At 41.6% G+C, this 21,334-nt stretch overlaps 2 protein-coding genes across 4 annotated transcripts in view; both read right to left on the reverse strand.

Moving 5' to 3' along the window:
• kiaa1549lb (KIAA1549-like b) overlaps positions 1–15,020 on the reverse strand; it is a 53,819-nt gene extending 38,799 nt beyond the window's left edge. Inside the window, exon 1 of one of the 2 annotated variants that reach the window (XM_047331718.1) lies at positions 14,328–15,020. In XM_047331718.1, the coding sequence (XP_047187674.1) occupies positions 14,328–14,523 (196 nt within the window). In that variant the 5' untranslated portion in view covers positions 14,524–15,020. The remainder of the gene's footprint in view (positions 1–14,327) is intronic. The other variant, XM_047331717.1, reaches the window with a different exon arrangement.
• Positions 15,021–15,983: 963 nt separating this feature from the next.
• The window catches only part of hipk3b (homeodomain interacting protein kinase 3b), a 35,526-nt gene continuing 30,175 nt past the window's right edge, over positions 15,984–21,334 (reverse strand). For both annotated transcript variants that reach the window (XM_035627353.2, XM_035627354.2), the window contains one exon: positions 15,984–20,942. In XM_035627353.2, the coding sequence (XP_035483246.1) occupies positions 20,419–20,942 (524 nt within the window). In that variant the 3' untranslated portion in view covers positions 15,984–20,418. The remainder of the gene's footprint in view (positions 20,943–21,334) is intronic.

Here is a 21,334-nt window from a genome sequence, read left to right on the forward strand (position 1 = left end):
TTCTACATTCAACTAATACTGAGCTCAAAAAGCATTTTAGTTAATCTCTTGCTCAACGGTGACTTTCTAAATGAATAGTTGAGATGTAAAAGTGTGAATGACCTTCAAAGTGTTTTTCAAATATTGTTCAAGTGACAGAGAGAACATGGGACATAAACCATCGCTGTGAGGACCGAGCCGCTGCGTCTATGCGTGCCGCCATCTTGCTCATCACTTATTGTTCAGAAGGTGCATTAATCCTCAATACCACATCATGCATTGGTGTTTTCCCCCGGAGCATTTTTTCTGTATTATATGTTCTGAAAAAACGTCGGCTCACATCGGAAAAACATGTACGCCGATACAGATATTTCTCTGATAGGCCCATATCGGCTGATCAAATCGGCCAACCGATAAAATCGGTCGAGTCCCATCTACCAAAACCAAACCAAACTACCAAAAGTAGGTCATCTTTCACTTCAGCACCAGGCCCAGAGGCAACACTGACCTACGAACTGTCAGGCTTGGAAGCAGACAGCATGTGGTGGAGACGGAGATAATAAGCAAAGGTAAATACAAGCAATGTCTTGCCATGGAAGCGTCATACACTCACATTTCTTTACAAAAACTGACTTAGAAAGGCTTTATTACTCAGATAGCACACAGGCGTGATGTGTTTTACACCATACACCATGCATTTCTTGACTTAAAAGAAAGTCATAATATAGATTTGTGCATATTATACTCATATTCGGCAAACAAACCTCCAAATTGATAATCTAAGACCTTCCAATAAATCTCTAAGAATAGCATTGACCCTCATATAACCCTTTAGGTAACTTCTTCTCCTGGTATGAACCAACAGGCATACACACAGTGTGTGTGTGTGTGTGTGTGTGTGTGTGTGTGTGTGTGTGTGTGTGTGTGTGTGTGTGTGTGTGTGTGTGTGCGAGGCATAGATAGAGAGAAGGAAGGGACCGCATCAAACTGGAGCTGGTGGCGGTCTCCTGGGGCATATCATACATTCATATCATAGATTGCAAGGAATGAGTACAAGAGAGTAGCTGCATGCTGGGTCTGTGATGGGGCTGGGGATTACAGCAGTGGGTGAGAAATGACAGGTGGGGGTCAGTGGAGGACATCAGAGTGTGACGGAGCAGCTGATGGGACTATGTACACAGTGAATATTAATATGAAGATCCTGTCCTAAGTTCTGTATTTGCTTAGTTCTGGACATAATAATTATAATGACCAGGACAAGTTTTACTGGGGAAGATGTGTCAAAATTAATTTCTTCTTCTTATTATTATTATTTGTATTTATTTATTTGTGTGTGTTGTGTGTTTGTGTGTTGTGTGTCTGTGTGTGTGTGTGTGTGTGTGTGTGTGTGTGTGTGTGTGTGTGTTGGGGGGGTTGTTGTTATGTGTTTATTATAAAGTAGACCTAAACCTCAGAAGTTAAAAAAGCAAAGTTACATTCCACTTTTGAACTCAAGCAATAGACATAGCACAGTACAGCACACTATCAATTTAACAGATCAATACAAATCATTTGTCCCTGCAGCCTTGCCTTCTGACTTTCTAATTGGACCCTCAGAGAGACTCTCCAGAGGAAGTCAGAGCTGATCCTGCCAAGTGATAGATCCTTGAATGTACATGCACAAATGTGAGGTTTCATTGCTCCCATTTAATAAATAAATATACCTGTTCCCACTCTGTGATATAGACCTAGATATATTAAGTCAGTTGGAAGCACAGCAACTGTTCTTTCCCAGTTTGTCCCGTGAATTTCCTGCAAAATTCAACACTAAAGAACATCATTTAAAATGCAAGAAGCCGGTCGACTCTTAATGTTCTCACTTGCCTATGGTAATAATGCTAATCATCCCACATTTATTGTACGTATAATTTATTTATGGTAAATTTACACAAGAGACGTTTTTGCTCCTTAAATCTTAACATCAATGTCATAAAGGGAAAGTCATCTGCATTTACTGTACTCGGCAAATAACGCCACTCTGATTCTGTCACAACCGTACATAATTCATGAATCCCATGTCAAGTGCATTAACATAAACACGATGCAAAAGGAGATGATCGTGAATTTCAAGGCTCTTAGGTGACTGAACACATTCAGCGCACCCTTCATCAAGGTCGACTGTACAGTAGGAAGGTCTTGTGTCAGTGGTAAATAGGTAGACAAATGCTACAGTACGCATTTGTTATTCCACTTCACAGGAGGAAGCACAAATTAAAGAAAAATCTTTAAAATAGACCCGACAATACATCTGTATGGCAGACAACCCCCATGACCTGAGCAGATGTACTGTCTGGCCCTGACCGTATTTATGGCCTGTATGCAGCAGAGGGTAGTGGGGGCATGAGGAGGATGGAGGGATGGGGACAAAGAGGGATAACAAGGTGGGATAAGCCTGTTAAGCTTCTGGGATCCCCTCTCTGCAATCCACGGTCGCATCCAGCACAAGAATGTCACAATGTTATGTCATGCAATCACAATGCTGTGTAACCTGGGGCCACACAACCAGCAGCAGGCCACAGCTTCCGGTTTCACCATGGTAATAGGATTTGGAATTTTTAGAAACTAAAGGATTTGGGGATTTTTTCCCCCCCCTGTAAAATAAACCGTTCAAAACAAATGGGACAATAATCCGATATATATATTTTTCTTTTACAGTATTGGAATGGAAGCTACTCTATTTCTAGGCAGGTTAATAAGACCAATTAAAAACTACTCGGATAATAAACTGATTTTTGTACTATTGTTTATCATTTAAAAAATGCTCAGATGCTCAGATGTTCATCCCCTACAAACTGAATACCTTTGGATTTTGAACAGCTCTGGGAAATTGTGATATGCATTTTATATATTATTTAAACTATACATTCTATTGAACAAAAGATCAATCAGTTCATCGAGAAAACTACGATGTGGTGTATAAAAAATAATAAGCCACAGACCTGTAGCTCGTGCATCTCTGCAGGTGCATTGAACCCACAAGGGGAACAACTACTCGATCATATAACATGGTTATAATGAGTGTTGCTGAGTCAGTGAGAAATATCAAAATGGCAGTATCGTCTATATACGCACTGCAATGCCATTAAACACAAAGTACATCATGTGATGTTTTCACTGAAATATTTCCTGAGGTAGCTGCTTCTCTTGTGGAACAGGACTAGGAACGCCTGTTCACACTGCACCACGAAAACTTCCTTTGTGGGAACATTTCAACGCAAAGAACAGGAACAGGCGGAAAATACAACAGATACAGTGTGCAGGTGAGAATAAAAAGAAGATGTGGCTGCATTATGCAGTTTGCCACAGCTGAATACCAGGCCAAACAACACACGCTGGATCTACAACAGCAACACCGTTCATGCTTTAACATCACGGCGAAGAATGACGTTCAACCTTGACACTCCACACGGCGTGATGGATGAGCTCTCGAACAGAGGCCTCTGCTGTATCCTCAACGCACGCACGCACGCACGCACGCACGCACGCACGCACGCACGCACGCACGCACGCACGCACGCACGCACGCACGCACGCACGCACGCACGCACGCACGCACACACACACACACACACACACACACACACACACACACACACACACACACACACACACACACACACACACACACACACACACACACACACACACACACACACACACACACACACACACACACACACACACACACACACACACACACACACACAGCACTCTGCAGCTACCTCTGTGACGGCGGCCATATAAGATCCTTCTATCACATTTTCAGGGAGGATGAAAATATGTCTGCATGCTAAATAACAAGGGTCGTGGTATTTGAGCTTGGAGAGTGTCCTGCAGATTAGCAAAAGATAAACTGTGACTCATCATTGTTAAATACTATATAAATACTATACCAGGGTTTTTACATATTTTAATCCCTTTACTTATAATCCCCCAAACTATACAATACTGCTTTTACTTTCAAGCAGTTTGTTTTATTCATTTCAATATATAATTTCATTGTTATGAAACTCATCGGCTTGCTGTTACTTAAGTGACTCTATTGTTGCATCATGATGCTTGTGATTACAGACTAGTGTAAAAAAAAAGAGTTTAATCAACATATGTTATTAAATGATTAACAAGTAAATATGTTATACTACTTCAGCTGAGTAAAAAATATATATAATTAAGCAAGGTAATTATGAGAATAGCTGAGAAAAAAAAGAGCTCCTAGAGGCAATATTCATACTTAGATGTGTAAAACCATAAAAGCTGTCTTTCCACAGGCCATCTCATAAAAATGTAAGTAAATTAAAAATTTAGGAAAGAGAGAGGAGGATTTGTGGGGAAGTATAGCACCTGAGGTGAGACCTGACAGTGACTAAATAAACCAAATGCTCAGCGGAGGTGGAAAAAAGATGTCTCCTTCTGATAATGTTTCTGACGCTCACACAAGCTCACTGTCATGGTAAGTGCAAAATCAATGAATGATACATCCTAAATTGTTCCAGCAGAAGACTCACAAAAAACAAACAGAGCTTAACGAATATTGCTTAGGTCATTGCACATAAATGTCTCAGTGATCACCCATTTTAAATATATCTATATGGCTAAGGTATCAACCTGTATGACTTTTGAGTACACATAAAACAGTGACTTTAGTGACATCTTAGTGGAGCAACACACCATTCACCAACTTTTTCAGCTGGCACAGCACATGTGGGCTCTGCTGCCACAGAAACCTGCATAATCTCAAATGCTTTGACCGTAATATGTTTACATACCTTCAGTCAGAGGATAGATCAGAGGGGATCTTAAGTCAAATACAGTCAAAGCTCCGCTTTTTGAAGTACAGTTGAAAACGGAGTCTTCACTCTTTGTAAAAGGGCTACGACACGTGTTGCAAGGGAAAGAGATAAATCGTTTAACACATAACTTTTGGCAAAAACCTAAAGGTAAGAAACCGCCTCTGTACCACAATGGGGTCAAAAAGAACTGCATATCAACACTAGTGAGAGCCAAAGTTTGAGTTCAATGGACCTGGGGCATCTGGCTTCAAAAATCTAATTCGATTAATCTCCCTCACTTTGTTAGAAAATGCAGATTGCAAGGACACTACTCCTGAAAGGAGAATTAAATGCTTAATGTAGCGAAAAGAAGGTCACCATCCAAGATGTGGGTGGAAAAGAATGCAAACCGACGGAAGTGGCAGAGTTCAGATGGGACCATCTGCGATGAAAATGTCCTCTTTTATTGGCAGAACTATTTATAATTTAATACCAAATCTTGAACAGTCTTCATTTGGGTTTTTGACGAGGATTATGAATCCACTCACATCAGCCCTCTGTTGTGCTGCAGATGTGTTTAATTTAAAGGTGGGCTCACCGATACTTTAAAGTGGATGGATGTCCCCATGGGGATGGTTTGTCAAGCTTGGCTGGGTAGGATTTATTTGTTTTTGAGAAATAGGATGCAAAAGTATTTATCAAAACGGGGACATTCTTCTGATGTGCAAGTGTAAGTATAAGAAAACAGGATACAATTTTGTTCCATGTTCATTTGGAGGAAATGGACATAATTGGATTTTGTGAAGGGACTTTTCTCTATTCTCTCTTTCCTATGTGAACTCACTCTATTTTATGTCTTCTTTGTGTCCACTTGTAATCTGATTATTCTTTACAAAAGAAAACAAGACCAACAAGACTGCACAACTTGATTTTTACTCACAGACTTACTTCTCAAATTATGTATTCTGTCATTCCTATAATTTGTAAACCTGTGCACTTCCCTGCCTTTTCTAAGATGACGACAACGATTTAATATGTACAGGTAAACCGTTGTCATCCATGCCTGGTAATGACGTGAAACCATCAAGGAGAGGCCTGTCTCCTAGGTAACAATATTATTATTATTACTATTATTATTACGGAGATGTATGAACACCATGATGTACCATTATCTAATCCTACGGATTAATCCTCTTGACCTTCATTAGCCATCTAACACACTGTGGTACCGAAGGCAACAAAGACACACACACGCACACAAAACTGCATTTTACTGCTTTTAGATGTGTTGTAAAATTGTTTACTTGGTTTGTTTGTTTGGTTGCTAGATGAAAAACATGACTTTGATTGACATAATTTAATTATTAAGCTCTCCTCTCCTGTGCAATACATCAGTTATTGTGCTGAACTGTATTTCAGCTTAAAAAATATTGATGCGATACACTTGATTTGCGAAACAAACTGAACATCCAACACAGACGCTCCATAATTTAAAAACACTTTGCATTGAAATATAAAGTAATGTTTCCTCTGCAGCAGGCTAGAAAGTGCTGAGAGCGGCAAGTTTACACTCACAACACTCACAACACACACACACACACACACACACACACACACACACACACACACACACACACACACACAGGGACAGTCTCTGAGGACAAATTAAAAAAGATATCCATGGAGGATGAAGGGAAGAAAACTCGGCACAGATTTTGCTATAGATGGGTTTGAGCTGGAGCATGTGTGTATGTGTGAAGTTCTCTAGAGACTGTTAAGCTAAACACTCTGATCATCCCAGTAATGAATGGGCCAGTGGGGAACTGCCCATCTCATTTTAAGACTTAAGTGTGAGCATAAATCAAAGACATGAGACATGGCATAGATTTATGAATGCACATAAAAGTGTGTGCATTTAAAAATGTGTTGTGTGTGTGTGGCTGCAGGACAGTGTTCTTCTCCTGTAAAAAAACAAACTAAGTTGCAAGTCCATGACTGAAACCTTATGACAATTTAAAGGTTTTGTCTTGAGATGACTTCTGTTTATTGCATTCAAACTTCAGAACTACAAGTCACAACTTTTCTTTGTGCAAGTCATTCGGATTACCTCCAAATGTGAAGTGTGAAGCACTAGACCGCTCCTTTCACTCTGTCAGAAGGACATATCTGAACTCCTAAAACAGTCTGATTACTGATTAATAAGATAAGGCTTCTAAAACGAACATTTCCTTTAATGCCATCCGAGTTCAGCTTATCCTTCCCCAGTGCTCTTGATGCTTTACTGATGCTGTCATCTCTGCAGCACGTTGGCTGCCTCCCTCTCAACCTGCTTCACTGAGGCTAGAAATCAGAGCGAGCCCCTGAACTATTTAATAATCCGCCCCAACAGGACTGGATTATCTGGCTGAAATCAATATTACAATATCAATAAGAAAATCTATCTGATGTTGATATGCTGGTTTAAATAGGAATACTCCTTACACAATAAACTAGCTCTACCGTAAGTTCTTATGTTTGTTTGTTTTTTACTTTTAAACAAACAACAATTTAAACAACAGAATTTTTTTAATTTTTCTTCTCTCATCATGATGCAATTCTACTGGAAGACAACACATGCACATCCCGGCCTAACCTCAATTTCTATATAATCCAATTAGAGTACAGAAAAAAATTCCAAACTCACATTAACATGACAATGTGTAGTGGTCATGAGAGTTTTCTGACTGAAAAAGGGGGTCGCAGAACAACAATGTCCCATTTATTTGTTAGTGTTGATAATGACAATAGATGGAGGATGACTATGTGAAAGAGGTTGCTTGAGCTGACATATCTTGTTCTAATATTTAATCACATCATTAAGTGTTCCTTTATTCAAAGTGTTATGGACTTGTTGGTTAAAGGTGCTATATGTCTGTTTTCTCTGCTGCTGAAGATGGTTTCTTGCCGGCAGTGGGTAGACTGGCACTAACATATGATTCACTGTTGTAAAGTGAGGAGACAGGTAACCACTGAAGGTAAACTCTGGTTGAGTAAAGGAATGAAGTTTGATGCCGAATGTTTCTGTCGGATTGGGAAGTATAAACAACACCAAAGGTGGCTATGTTGCAACAGCAAAAACCTTGCATTCAGCCAAGCATAACCTATTCACTTATTTGAATCATGGACAACAAACAGGAGGTATAACGTTGCCATAGGTGGTGAGTTACACTATGGGTTACAACTTGAGACCAAATTTTTTTCGCCTATATTTGTGGACAATTTGCCACCCATGCGTCTGAATATCCTGACTACAATCAATAAATACTCCGATGCAGGGCCGGCCCAAGGCATAATAAGCGAACTAAGCGGCTGCTTGGGGCCCCCTGGCCACCCATGCCCGATGGAACGACAGGCCCGATACAACCACAGTCAGTCAGACAGTTGAGGGAAAAAGGCAGATGCGTATGAAGTTAAAGGTAAAGGCAATGTAACGATGAAAAAAAGGACATTGCATGACTAATGTCAATGTTTTACAATAAACATTCACAGAGTAGGGAGCCGTCAAACAAGCCTTCGGTTCAGTCAAGGTATCTTCAGCTAACGTTAGCTAGCTAACCAAGATAATATAACGACAGCTGGAATATTAAAGTGCAAATTAACATTGGACCACTTTTGTGAGTTGGCTACTTTTAAGATTAAAAGCATATTAGCATGATGATTAGCATAATGTTAGCAAGTAGCAGCACAGCTACAACTAATTCAATTGATAATGGGTGTGTTAAATTTACAGACGGTGTGCGAACGATCAAGCATTGACAATAGTATTAGTGGCGGTGGGGGGGCCCAAATCAAGTTCTGCCTAGGGCCCCGTATAGGTCAGGGCCGGCTTTGCTCTGATGCATAAGAAAACTGTAACATCATTCTGCAGTTATACTTTTTTTGTGATTTCCAAGCAGGTTTGTGGGCTTTTTTTTGGCAGTGGACACTGGGGATACGGTTATCCTCAAAAAGTGGAATAGAAATGAATCCAACATGATGTTTATCATGTCATGTGTGTTCAGATTAAATTGTGTTATGATTTGCCCAATAGAGCTCAACAGTAAGGTCCTGGCAGTGAAAATCCAGGTCATATTTTCCATCAACATTTTGATCATTAGCCATAACGGAAATGTTTACCACACCGCGAACTTCATGTCGGCTAGTGATGCTGCATTCCATTATACTCTGGAACTCGGAGCTCGGGGTATGTCGTTACATTAAACCTTGGGCCTTGAAATTACAGGCCTCTGAGTCGGAATTTGCAACTTTGCAACTGAGCTCTATTGGCACTGCTGCTTCTAGCTAACGTAAAGTGTCTGTGTGCATTTTGTGTTCGGCTCGATGTGTCATGAATGTGTTTGTATGCTCGCTCCCCCAGCGGTTAAAAGAGATTAGCTGAAATGCCACAGTCCACAGAGGCCTCTGTGTGAAAAAGCAAAGCCTTACAGCTACACTTAGCATTTCCATTTATAACGATACTCGACAAAAGCTGAATATGAAATAGTGACAGTGACACCATTAAATATGACGGATGACCCTCTTTCTAACCGTCTTGTCTCTCTCATTCATGCACTCCAGATATCTAAATTCTGACCAGATACGGCCTCGTTCGTTTCTGCTAAAAATCTTCTTAAATTTTTAACTCGGATATCAATAATGTATTCAGGAGTCACAGCCGCATCTGTGAATCCCAAGAAGTGATTCTCAGGAATAACTTATCGAGCCATATGCAATAATAACGTTTTTCTTTTTCTTTATTTTTTCCTTTAGATACAACGTGGAATAAATTTTGAAAGCCCTACGCACCCACAGTGAACACACATAGGTGCCCACTAATTGTGTAGGCATGGACAGACCATGCTTGATTGACATCTCCCCTGCTGCCGGCTGTTTCAGTGAGATAAATAAAACCTTTAACATCCTTATTACTGCATGAAGTCTGGTGACATCCGGTCTAAGTCTAATGAGCCAGGACAACTGGAAACACTTAGATAAACATCTATCTGCCTCCCCTGATTGAAAGTTAAGCTTAAGTGATAGTCATCAAATAGTTTTTTATTTCCTAATATTTTCCTTATATATAGGATAAACTGGTCTTTATCCCATTGCAGACATTTTAGATGGCTCATATAAACCATTAATAAAGCCAAAAGTGCTCTGACAATTTCTGATCAGTTACTGCAAGGTTGGCTGCCAGGTTTGGTTAGTTTCAAAGTCCTATTCTTTTGCCTCCTTCATATCTTTATTACTTAGGTGAGCTAAATTGGAGAGATTCATTAGACATGGAAGTTGCTATGTTTTCATTCCAAATAGACGGAGCAGACGTACACAGTGGTGAGTTGCTCTGAACTTCCCAGAGAGTCAGGCCTCTCATGCCGTCTCCTGCTGTTCTCCGGTGTGATGAGCAGCGGCCTTGCGCAACGCAGAGTGCTGTATGATACAGTGTGGTCCACTGTCTCAAGCAGCAGCAGAGCCAAGCCTAACCTCCACGACACAGAGAGACACGGGAGGGAGAGATGGAGGAACAGGGAGGCTTTCAGTTACGGACAGATACTGGGGGGGGGGGACGTGGAGCTCGCACAGAACAACAAACACAATATTCCCCGATTTCACTGAACTATATGAGGAATAACGCGAGGCAGATGGTCCGTGATGCTAATTAGAGGCCTGTTTTCTTATCACTACATCTAGGTGTTGTGGAAGTGCTGCCTGTTTGTTTGCAGCTGTGAAGGAGAGTCGACTGCAGGCCTTTTGACTTTATTTAAGATCTGACAGAGAAATATAGCAAGGATGGAGGTAACAATGAACGCTTGTTTACTCGCAGGAGGATTACCAGCACAAATACATTTTAATTACTCATTAACGATCTCAATTTTCATCTCTGTCGCTCGAGCTCTTACATAATGTCGAACAGAACTCACACAGTCTCCCTGTCGAAACATCCGCGTAACAAACAGAGGAAAACAGATGGAGGGCTGTGAGTAGAATATAATAAATGAAAACATCACTGGTTATCAATTTAATATCGGTCTGTTTACAAAGACAAATGTTTGCATCATGAAGAGATTCACAACTGCACAGCTGAAGCTCCACCTAAGGACAAACCACCTATCTCATTGCAAACACACTCAGGGAAAGCCCCCCTGACATGCTTAGCCACACAGTAAATCACCGCCATGGGGTGAAACGAGGCAAATAAACAACTACCGGAAAAATCCCGTCTCCTATTTGCTCCTGAAAACCCAGAGCAGACGCCGACAGGTCATCCGGACCAAGGGTGAGTCACCGTTCCTGGTTTTTAAAACCAATTCCTAGAAGTAGTTTTAACATTAATCATCGTGACAACCCTGAAAAGGCTAAACCCGGACGGAGGGGAAGAAAACTGCAAGAGTCTGAACCGCACAAAACAAAAAGAGGAAAAGAAAAAACAGAAGCAAACCACAGATAGCGTCGTGTTGTGCAGCTCACTGGTCACTTTGGCGCACATGAACAGTCTTTTAAAAGCCCAATATCGCATGGCAAATAGGAGATGGCTTTGAATCTCACTGTTATGTCTCATTTTCAATGAATTCCTAAGCAGGAAGTGATGACTGGCAAAAGCCCAGGGATAGACTCTCACACAGCGAGAGGTTAACCCCCATCAAAACCGAGCTGTCAGCAGCCAAGAGCTACAGGCGGGTTGTGTTTGTAAGGAATAATCGGAGCTGACGTCAGAGGAAAAAGGTTTGATTGCGGAGGGACCAGAATATTCCTTTGGCGTGTCAAGGAACTGATCGCCGAACATCTTTTTCGCCAGCTGCATTAATAAAGAAAAGCGAACAAGAGATCCTGTGGATGCATAAAAGATCAAATCTAACGGCATGAAAAAGCAGCCACAGCTATTCAGGATTATACCCACAAAACCCTGCACCAGGCACTGTCCTCTACTCTGTTGGACAGTGGGAAGGGGGAAATGTTATTGTTGGACAAAAATAGGTGTTTTCATAGAACCTACATGTTGTACTGGTTCCACACATTAAGGGAGGGAGCTCATTACATGTAATCTCGTTACATATCCTTTAGATCTTCGGAAAGAAATGTGACCGGGATACATTTTGCAGCACATGTTACAATTGAAAAATCGACCCGTCGGTGTTCTCTGGTGGACAGGTCACAGTAAATTCGGAATGACAACAAACCTCTAGTTTGTTATTTGCTGCCCTGCAGTGTATTGTTGGTTATGCGGCCCATCTATCAGTCGAGCTCCAGTGTTTCAGTAGTTCAGCCACCGAGCAGGAGCAGCCAACGTGACATTGAAAGTCAACAATGTATGAAATGGGGCAACGTAAACTTTATTGTCTTTACACTATTATTTAAAATTGATGGTCTATTGTTGATAATGGTAATCATTCTGTGTTGTTCAACATAGATTGCGAATGGTGTCTAATTAAAAAATTGAAACGGTAATTACTAAGTCAGATTTTCTCCACCGTGACAGCAGTGGCTCAACAACACAGCCTGAAATGTGATGTGTCCTTACTAAATACATATATAATGATATTCGGTGAATATTGGAAGTGGGTCTAATGCTTTTACTGAACAGTATGGACCAGGACGCAACAGATGCGGAGCTCACTGCTCAGGAAAAATAAATTTATATGAGGCCAATGACTCTGATACTGAAAACTGAATCAGTGCCGTCAATCAGCGAATGTAACTGAACACATCTTGCACTTCGGTGCAATTTCTGTTGTGTAAATTGAATCTTCCGAAATGTTCCCTTTGTATTTGTCTCATGAGTCCATTTGTTCGCACTTAAACAAATCGGTCAATTAATCAAAATCCCCCCCAAAAAAATCCAGGAAGTAGACAAGGGCTACTCCAACCCACTAAATTATGGGATTCCATCACAGATACACAATTTTTAAAAAAACATTGTGACTGTGAGAAAACTCTGCCCGCTGTCTTTGAGTCATACCAAAGGTCTTTGAGACCAGTGTAAACAGACCACAGAACCCAACACTCACTCAGTGAAGCAGTTCTTCTATCTATAACAGACTTACAGTCCTGATTCACAGGTTATTGTCCCTTGAATGAATAATACATATATTGCTATGCCTCTTCCAACACATGTGTACTGTGCAGCTCAGCTGCTAGTGCTGCTGCTATAGATTCATGTGTTTAAGAATGGATGTGCTGACTGTGGGAAGGAGGAGATGGAGGAGGAGGAGGAGGAGGAGGAGATGGAGGAGGAGGAGGAGGAGGAGGAGGGGGAGGACGTGGAGGGAGGAGGAGGTGGAGACTCTGCTGCTGTAGCAGTGCATCAGCAGAGGTGATACTACAGCCACTATACATCATGGTTTGCTGAGTGTGATAGTGAATTGATGGAGCGGCAGTTTTGATATACACACTCAACACTTTGCAAAGAAACAACTGGATTTGTTCCATTGGCATCTGTGGTGGCACAGAGCATTTCAGACAAGTGGTGTAACTATAGTCACGTGTGGGGAAGAAAGGTGATGCAGCCAAATCAGTGCAAATGTCTTTTACTGGGTCAAGCCTATTCTCAAAACGTTCACGGCCGAGGGGGCAGCTGTGTGGGCCAACCTCACCCCAGCTGCCTCGCGTCTGCCTCCAGAGACGGAGGCAGACAAACCTACAGTGGGCTACACTACAGCCGTATGTGTGTCATTTGTGCTGACCCAGATGCTTCTGAAACACTGTCCTGGCTGCGCTGCATTTCCAGAACAAGTCGCCTATTCAGCCCATTACACACAGTAATTATAATGTATAACAATAACCTCTGTCATGGAAAAAGGAACACAAATGAAATGCCAAATGCATGACAAACAGGGGGGTGGTGTTGAGATGGGAAGTTGAGGTTGATAGAGGGCAATAGTGAGTCCATCATCTGCAGAGGGGAAGCAGGGATTCAAGGTCTGTGCAGTGCAATGTGAGAGAGGAGAGACAAAAGAGTTGAGCGGCTTCAGGCTCAGGTGCAAAGATGTGTAGGCTATAGGTGAGAGACAGAAGGAGAGGGAGAGAGGGAGTTACATCACACACGAGCAGTCCAGCCTCAGCACCATCCCTCCCTCGACAAATCATCGTCAGTGAGGGTCAGTGAGGGAATTCGTCCTGAGAAATAGCTGCTCTGACATGCATACAGCCTGGCTGCGCAAATTCCAATTCCGACAAAAATCTGCCTTCTGCATGAGCTCATCTCGGATTCCTGTGACGATGCTCATGCACCACAGATAGTTCAGTGCTTCCTCCGTAAAAAAAATATATATATATATATATATATATATATATATATATATATAATCTGGAGAGATATTCCTGTGAATCATGCACCCAGCTGCAATAAATGTGCGGATTAAAAAAAAACTGCCAGTGTGAAACAAAAGCCCCCCCCTACCCAATATGCTCTTAAGTCTTCAGAATAGATGTCAGTCTGCACACTGTGTGCATGTGACGTGAGGCTTCATGCAACACATTCATTGTTTGCTCGGCTTGCAGCGGGCAGCTCGGCGGCGTGCTTACCCTCTGCGGCCGAAGCGCACCGGAGGAGAAGGGAAAGCATTCCCACAGTCAGCAGGCGGCGCGCTCCCGCCGCTCCGGCTCGCCACCTGCTCCCCGGACATCTCCCCTCTCCGCCGGCGTCCGTCCTCCGCGGCGGGCGCCCACCGGGCTCCACTCGGCGGTGACCCGTCCGTCCACTCCTCACACCGGGAGCCATATCCAGCGGACAAGTTGCTGAAGTTTCGGTCGTGAATAATACATTGGATCAATCCTCGTGCGTGAACGGGGAACACAGCGGGTCCCGCGGTCTCGTCGTGTCCAGGGCTGGAGAGAGAAGAGGGGGTTGGGGGTGGGGGGGAGTGGAGGTGGGGGGGCGAGGGACGGGACGCGCGGCGTTGAAGGGGAAATTAAGAAATGCGCCCTATCGCTCCGCTGCGCTCGGTCCACCCATCAGCGCCGTGCGCGGCGCAGGGCGGCGCGCGCTTCGCCAAAGGTTTGGCACGAAGCCGCTGGCGACGCACGGCCTCATTCAGGTCCGATCCACGGAAGACGCGCTCGGCCGACGTCCAGTGACAGACTCTTTTTCTTTTTTAAAAGAGGCTGCTGCCGGTGGATGGATATTTGATCGTCCCCCAGTCCACCCCCACCTGGGCAAAGTGAGCAAATCAGCCTCGGTGCTGTGTTCACTGTTCGGAGCGGTGAGCAGGACGACCTCTGCTGGGTGAGGAAGACCACACGGAGCTCCACACGAAGCAGCAGGGACCTGTTCTGATACGTCTCACATAGTGGGTTCATATTCAAAAGAGAGAGAGAGAGAGAACTTAACTCTTTTAACAAGAATGGGCTGTCTATCCTGAGGGGTTTCACTAATTACTACTTGAATGTCTAATCGTGTGAATACGACAGTGGCTGTAGTACCTCTCGTCGCCACAAGGTGTCAGCAACGACCCCGAAGATCACCGGGCTGAAGTTTGAAATTGCAGCTGGAGACCAAGGGACCAATGAACCAGGGTTTTTAACATACATAAATAATGTGGTTTGTATTAATGTTCAAATAATTGTTTCCTTAGTCATAATAATTTCATACGAAGCCAAAGTGATATTTTGGAGAAAAACAATCTCAGTAGTAGCTCTTGTGCAGCTTGCAAATCATATCACATGAGTTTCATCAGTAGCTGGAGTTAACTCAGTCATCATAGAATAGGTGGTGGTCACGTTTATAAAAAGTTCTCCATGTTTTTCATGTTGAAATTAATCCAATAAATCGACTGACACATTATCAATCCTTCATTTTGATAATCGGTTAATCAATCGGAGATCTTTAATCCCAGATTGTCAGATTGTGAGGATTTTCACCCAAACCCTAACTGTTTTTCACAGTTGTACATTTTAAGTTTTTGGATCTTGAAAACAGGAAATGTCATAATTTTATATACTGAAAAAATAAGTTACAAAGTAGAATCCAGTGTCCCATATTGGATTATTAATAGTTTAACAGTATGTATGTTAGTTGTGACAAAAATGAACAATTATCATAACTATGAGACATTTTCAAGTTATTAAGAGTTTGAAAACTAATGCAGTATGATGTGAGTACAATATAGTGCCCATACTATAGGAGAGAAAAGGAAAGGCACCGGTGTGAGTGTGAATATAAGAGACAGAATCAGAAAGAGGTGCATCAATAGATTTTTTTTAATTCAAAGTGAATCTTAACAATAATACACCATAAAGTCTTATTTTGACACTCACCAAAAGAGTCACCTGGAAAACCCGCTTAATGTGACAAAGTAGAGAAGGCTTGGTCACACCTAAATCACTGAGAACTAGAGAGGAAACACTATCGCAAACTGTAAAGAGACATCACATCCATTGGGTTAGTTTTCCCAGTCCTCATACTGTAAATATTGCACAGTGCAATTGCTACATGGCAAACTAGTGTAGCACAAAATAAAAAGCTAATGAAACAAAAACAAGGAAACAAAAAAAGCCACAAAAAAATCTACAGGTATAAACAGTAACAGTTCAGATTTCATAATCATTTCTGATGAGCAAAATCTAAACAGACGATTCCATAACTTGCAGTGTGAATTAACTCTGAAATTGATAAGATGACCAGAAAACTGAAAATAAGAGTTTGAGTAAACCAAACCTGATCTAATCAAATCATAGCGTAACACAGCAACACATTTAGAATAATACAGACCCTGAATTAACATCTCTAAAAGGATAATAGCGCAGCAGAGGATTTTTTCTTCTTCTGATATCAAAGTCATAACTTTAAACGCAATAATTATACAAATGTTTTATCTGTTAAATGTTACATTAATCCTCAATAAAGAAAAAGTTCGCCATAAACCAAGGTGTCAATTGTGTGTGGGGGAAAAGAAAAAAAAATCAAATACAGTTTTAAGATTTCTCTTCTCTTGCTTCCATCCTTTTCCTAAACAAGTGGAGAGTTTATGCAGGCGCATTGCTGGTGAATACCTTTAGAGGAATCAAAACACAGATTACATTTCACATGCCTATTATTGGGGAACTATTTCGAGCACTAACCTGCCAAGTTCATGCCTTGACGTCATAAGCCTTCTTTCCCAAACATGATACTGGAGTATGATCAGTAAAGCATACAGGCAAGAAAAGAAAAAAAGATATCACAAAAAGAAGAGGAAAAGAAAACAACAACACAACCACATCATCGTCAGTGTTTAAACGGGGAGTATTGCACTCATGACTGACTGTGCAGAGAAACCACGATAATCTCCTTGACAGAGCAGTTTCCATCCAGAACATACAAACATCCAGGTCGACTGACCCCGGATCTAAAACATGGCTCCTCTGATTTTAAAAAAGCCAGTGTTGTCACAACTGTGCCCTGGTAAGTCCCGCTAAGCTTTAACTTGCACGGTGGGAGAAGCAGCTATGAGCAGACAGCCTCTAGGCAGACAACGTGAAGCAACTCAGGTGTAACACGCAAGGTAATGTTAAAGCATGGAGATTATCTAAGAACACTTGGTGGTGCAATGACCGCACAATGTAAAGTATTGCATCTGCTGCTCAGCCAGAGTGACTATCCAAAGGATCATCGAGTGTCATATCGAGAGTGTTATCTCAAAGAGACTTTGGTGGCAGCCATTTGTAACAAGAGAAGCACCACCACTGCATGTCCTCTGTCGTGTCTACAAGCCCATCGGCGGAGAGTACAAGTCCCAGGAATGACATTGTTATGCAGTCCGATTTTATGTTTTATTATTATTATTTTTTTAATCTTGGTTGAGTGGCCGTTAAAAGGTCTGTCTACATGGTACAGGACTTTAATTGGACTCTATGCCTTCCTCCTCCAATGAAGCGGTGAGGAATCACCCTCACTTTCTGAATCTCAAGGCACATACACAGTGCTGCTCACACTGTCTCAACTTCAGTAAGGAAACACAAAACAATGGCCACGGTTTTGCATCGACAAAACATCATTTTGAAATGAGACACTCGTAAAGGGGAGAGCGATCCGAACAGAAGGCAGTTTAGAACAATAAACTGTGAAAACTGATATTCTAGCCAGATGTAACATTGAACAGATTAAAAAAAAAAGTTGCAACAAATCGTGGTTAAAATCAATTTAACAGTAAAACAAGTTGTAAATCATTATTTTGGAACAGAGACATCGGGCTGAATTTATTTTTGGACACAGCTTAATCACCCAAACCCTAACAAGCCGTACTACCTGTATGAGTGCTAGGAGGTGAGTGTGTTTGTGAGGGATTGGTGGAAACGTTACTGAAGCTTTTCAATGATCACAATGATTTTTTTTTTCTTTTTCTTCTGGCATCTCACAGTGCTCCTGTAACACACTAAAGAGTACTGGTATTATATTGTGTACGCACAATGAAAAAGTTAAATCAATCCTGCAAGCTACAGCTTCAGATGTGTACAAAACACCAATATGAAAACATACAAAAAATTAAGTTACATCGATACATCATTTATATGCAGTGATGAGCCCAAAAGGTTAATAAGGATAAAATACTGATGCAAAAACACACACCCCGAGAAACAACAAATGCAACTAATGTTCATCATCAGCAATACAGTAGTTACAATGACACTCCAAATATGAACGCAAAACACAAAAATCAAAACCACTTCTATTTCAGATAATTAGGGACCTATACAAAAATAGCAACGCTAGTTTTAAACTCAGAAAAATCACCTAATTTCACAGCTATTGAAGTGGCAATCATCATATAGCAGCTTATCTATGATACATTCAAGAAAGAAATGATACGACTTATTAATTGCCCAATAAGCTAGACAAAACCTCAGCCGTTTTTTAAATACAAATATTTTTTTTTTTTTGTTTGTTTGTTTGTTTTAATTTAACCCCTCTCTATAACTATAGTATAACTGAGGTCTATGCAAACAGAATAGCTACCTTGCTCAGGAAATGAATTACAGTCTTTGGTGCTGCACAAGCAACTTCATTTGAAAATTAAAGACAAAATCTTTTTTTTACACACAACTAGTAAAATAAACAGAAAAAAACGCACACATAGCATATCTACATATATATAGACTGGTGCTACCGTCATATATATGTATATATCCTCCCTGACGGAATGTATGAAATAAGCAGTTGACACCGATAAGCCTTAAGCCTTTAACAAATGGTATAATGTAAAGGGAAAAAGTTAACTTTGTCACACATGCATAAATGAGAGAATTGCACACAATTAACTCACACCTTACCAAGCATCTGTACTAAATAGTCTAGCTCTATAATATATGTCCATATATGTGTGTTTATCAAATACTGCATGGTTTGCTCAGGCTTAGAAAATTCCATACCATTAATTTGCATTTTCCTCCTTACCTAGTCAAAGCCATGCCCACCACACTTCTAAACATCTATGAAACAAAGTGAAAACACTCAAAATGAAAGTACGAAGACGAAAAAAGAAAACAATTATAATTAATGACTATTTAGATTGTATTGCAGTTTCATCAAACAGTACAAATACTGTTAGTAATAAGAGTTTCACTAAATAGAAAGTGATTATCAAATATTAAGCAATACTCAGTACTTGCACTTTGTACACTAGTTCATTCGGGAAAAGGGGGAACCGGGGGGGAAAAAAACGAATGTTTTTTTTGTTAATGAAACAGCAAGCATTCGCGACAGCAAAGCATGCCATTCTTCTTAAAAGAACAGAAAGGTTACTTACTACACACTGAAATATACACCGACTCCGAAAAGTAAGCACCGCTATCCGCGATACATCACATCTATGCAGGCTATGCATGGACATATACACATGTGCATATATATACTCACACATAGAATGCATCGACCGATTGGAATTTCAAGTGCTGCAGTCCAGTACATTAATAATCATGTATATAGTCATATATAAGTAGTAACATTAACAACCTCAAATATGTAAGGCACTATGGCTGGGGACAGTTATACAATGCAGCGAGTCTTGTGACACAAACAATAAGAGCAACGTCTACGCGTCTTTCCGTTTACATTTTTGCTCATGCAAGACCACATGCAGCTTGAGGAACAACCCTATGTAAATTGGTTAACTGACTTGACATTGCTAACACCAAGAGACACCGAAAAGGTACAAATACTTCAAACGCAGTACGACATACACCGTGGACAACATGTGCATCTGTCAATCTAGAGCTAGAGACTGGGATGGCTTTACAAATATGGATGTGTCTTGCACATGTAAGAAGGCAATATAGAAAAATAGCTGGGATCAGGGGTGCAAAGTCTAACTATTCAACATCACCCCAATTATTTACCTGTTTTGAGGAGTATTTGTAGAAGATCCAATGCAAAGATATATCAAATGTGCAAAACACATTAAGTGTGAGTTTAACTACCCATTCATTCTTTCATTCAGCCATTCATACCATATTTCCTTCTAAATTTTTTTTTGCCCAAATCATTTCCACCATTGGAACTCTTATTTTAAAGCTTGAAGTTCAATTACACCCACGTCTACATGATTCAAAAAAATAGCTTGCTTTCTCTGTGGTTGTGCCATGGTTTCTGAAATAAAAAACCATGCTGTTTGTGGTTGAAGATAGAATTTGCCCTGCTAACTCAGCCCTCAGGTGGTATGAAGGGGACCAGGGCAAACATGCTCAAATGTAAGGGTACTGGTTTATTTTGGTGGGGCTGAGAGGGAAACTGGCGTAGGCGGGCGAGGCAATGTAGGAGTGCGGGGGAAATAGGGGCTTGAATTGGCCCTGGGGGTGCAAGGTGGGGGAGGGTAGCAGCCGGGGGTTGATGCCCACCGTGACCTGATGCACGATGCCTGCCGGGTGGGAGATGCTGTAGGTGGGCTGGAGGACGGGGCGAGAGGCTCCTGGGGAAGCCAGGAGGTGGGCCACGGGTGCAGCTGTGACCAGAGGACCAGACGGGGGGTAGGACAATAAGGTGGGCTGGGAGCGCGGGTGGCCCCCAAGGTGGGGGTGGGGGTGGGGGTGGGGGCCGGTAGTGTGGTTCGGGCTGTTGTGGGACAGGGTGAACGTGTGCCCATGCATGGTGGGAGGGATATAGGCCTGTGGTCTCCGATGGGCAAAGTTGCCGTTCCATTCCTGGTGGCAGGAACCAAAATGCTGCACCTGAAGGAGAGAACAGGAATAAGATCTGGCCAATCAGATTCAGCCTGTTCGTCGACAACTGAGTTAGCCTTTACGAACCACTAGATGCTGCTGTCCTTCTTGTTTTTGCACGTCTGTGTTGGGGCTCTGATCAGCCATCAACAATCCTCACATATACTTTTATCTCAATATCTTAACATGTGTATAACATTAAAACATGTGTTACTGGCAACATAAGCAGTATAGCAGTAAAATATATTCAAATTTAAACATAGCTGGGAATGTTCACCGACTGCGAGTCATGTTGAGCAGAACTGATCACATCAGATGAATTAGGTTATATTCACAGTAATTTTATTTTCAATTCAAATGTTGTGCTCTTTATCGCCCAAATGCAGTTAGTCAGTTTAGAA

The sequence above is a fragment of the Scophthalmus maximus genome, chromosome 4 (genome assembly GCF_022379125.1).
Source record: "Scophthalmus maximus strain ysfricsl-2021 chromosome 4, ASM2237912v1, whole genome shotgun sequence".
Taxonomy (NCBI): Eukaryota; Metazoa; Chordata; class Actinopteri; order Pleuronectiformes; family Scophthalmidae; genus Scophthalmus; species Scophthalmus maximus.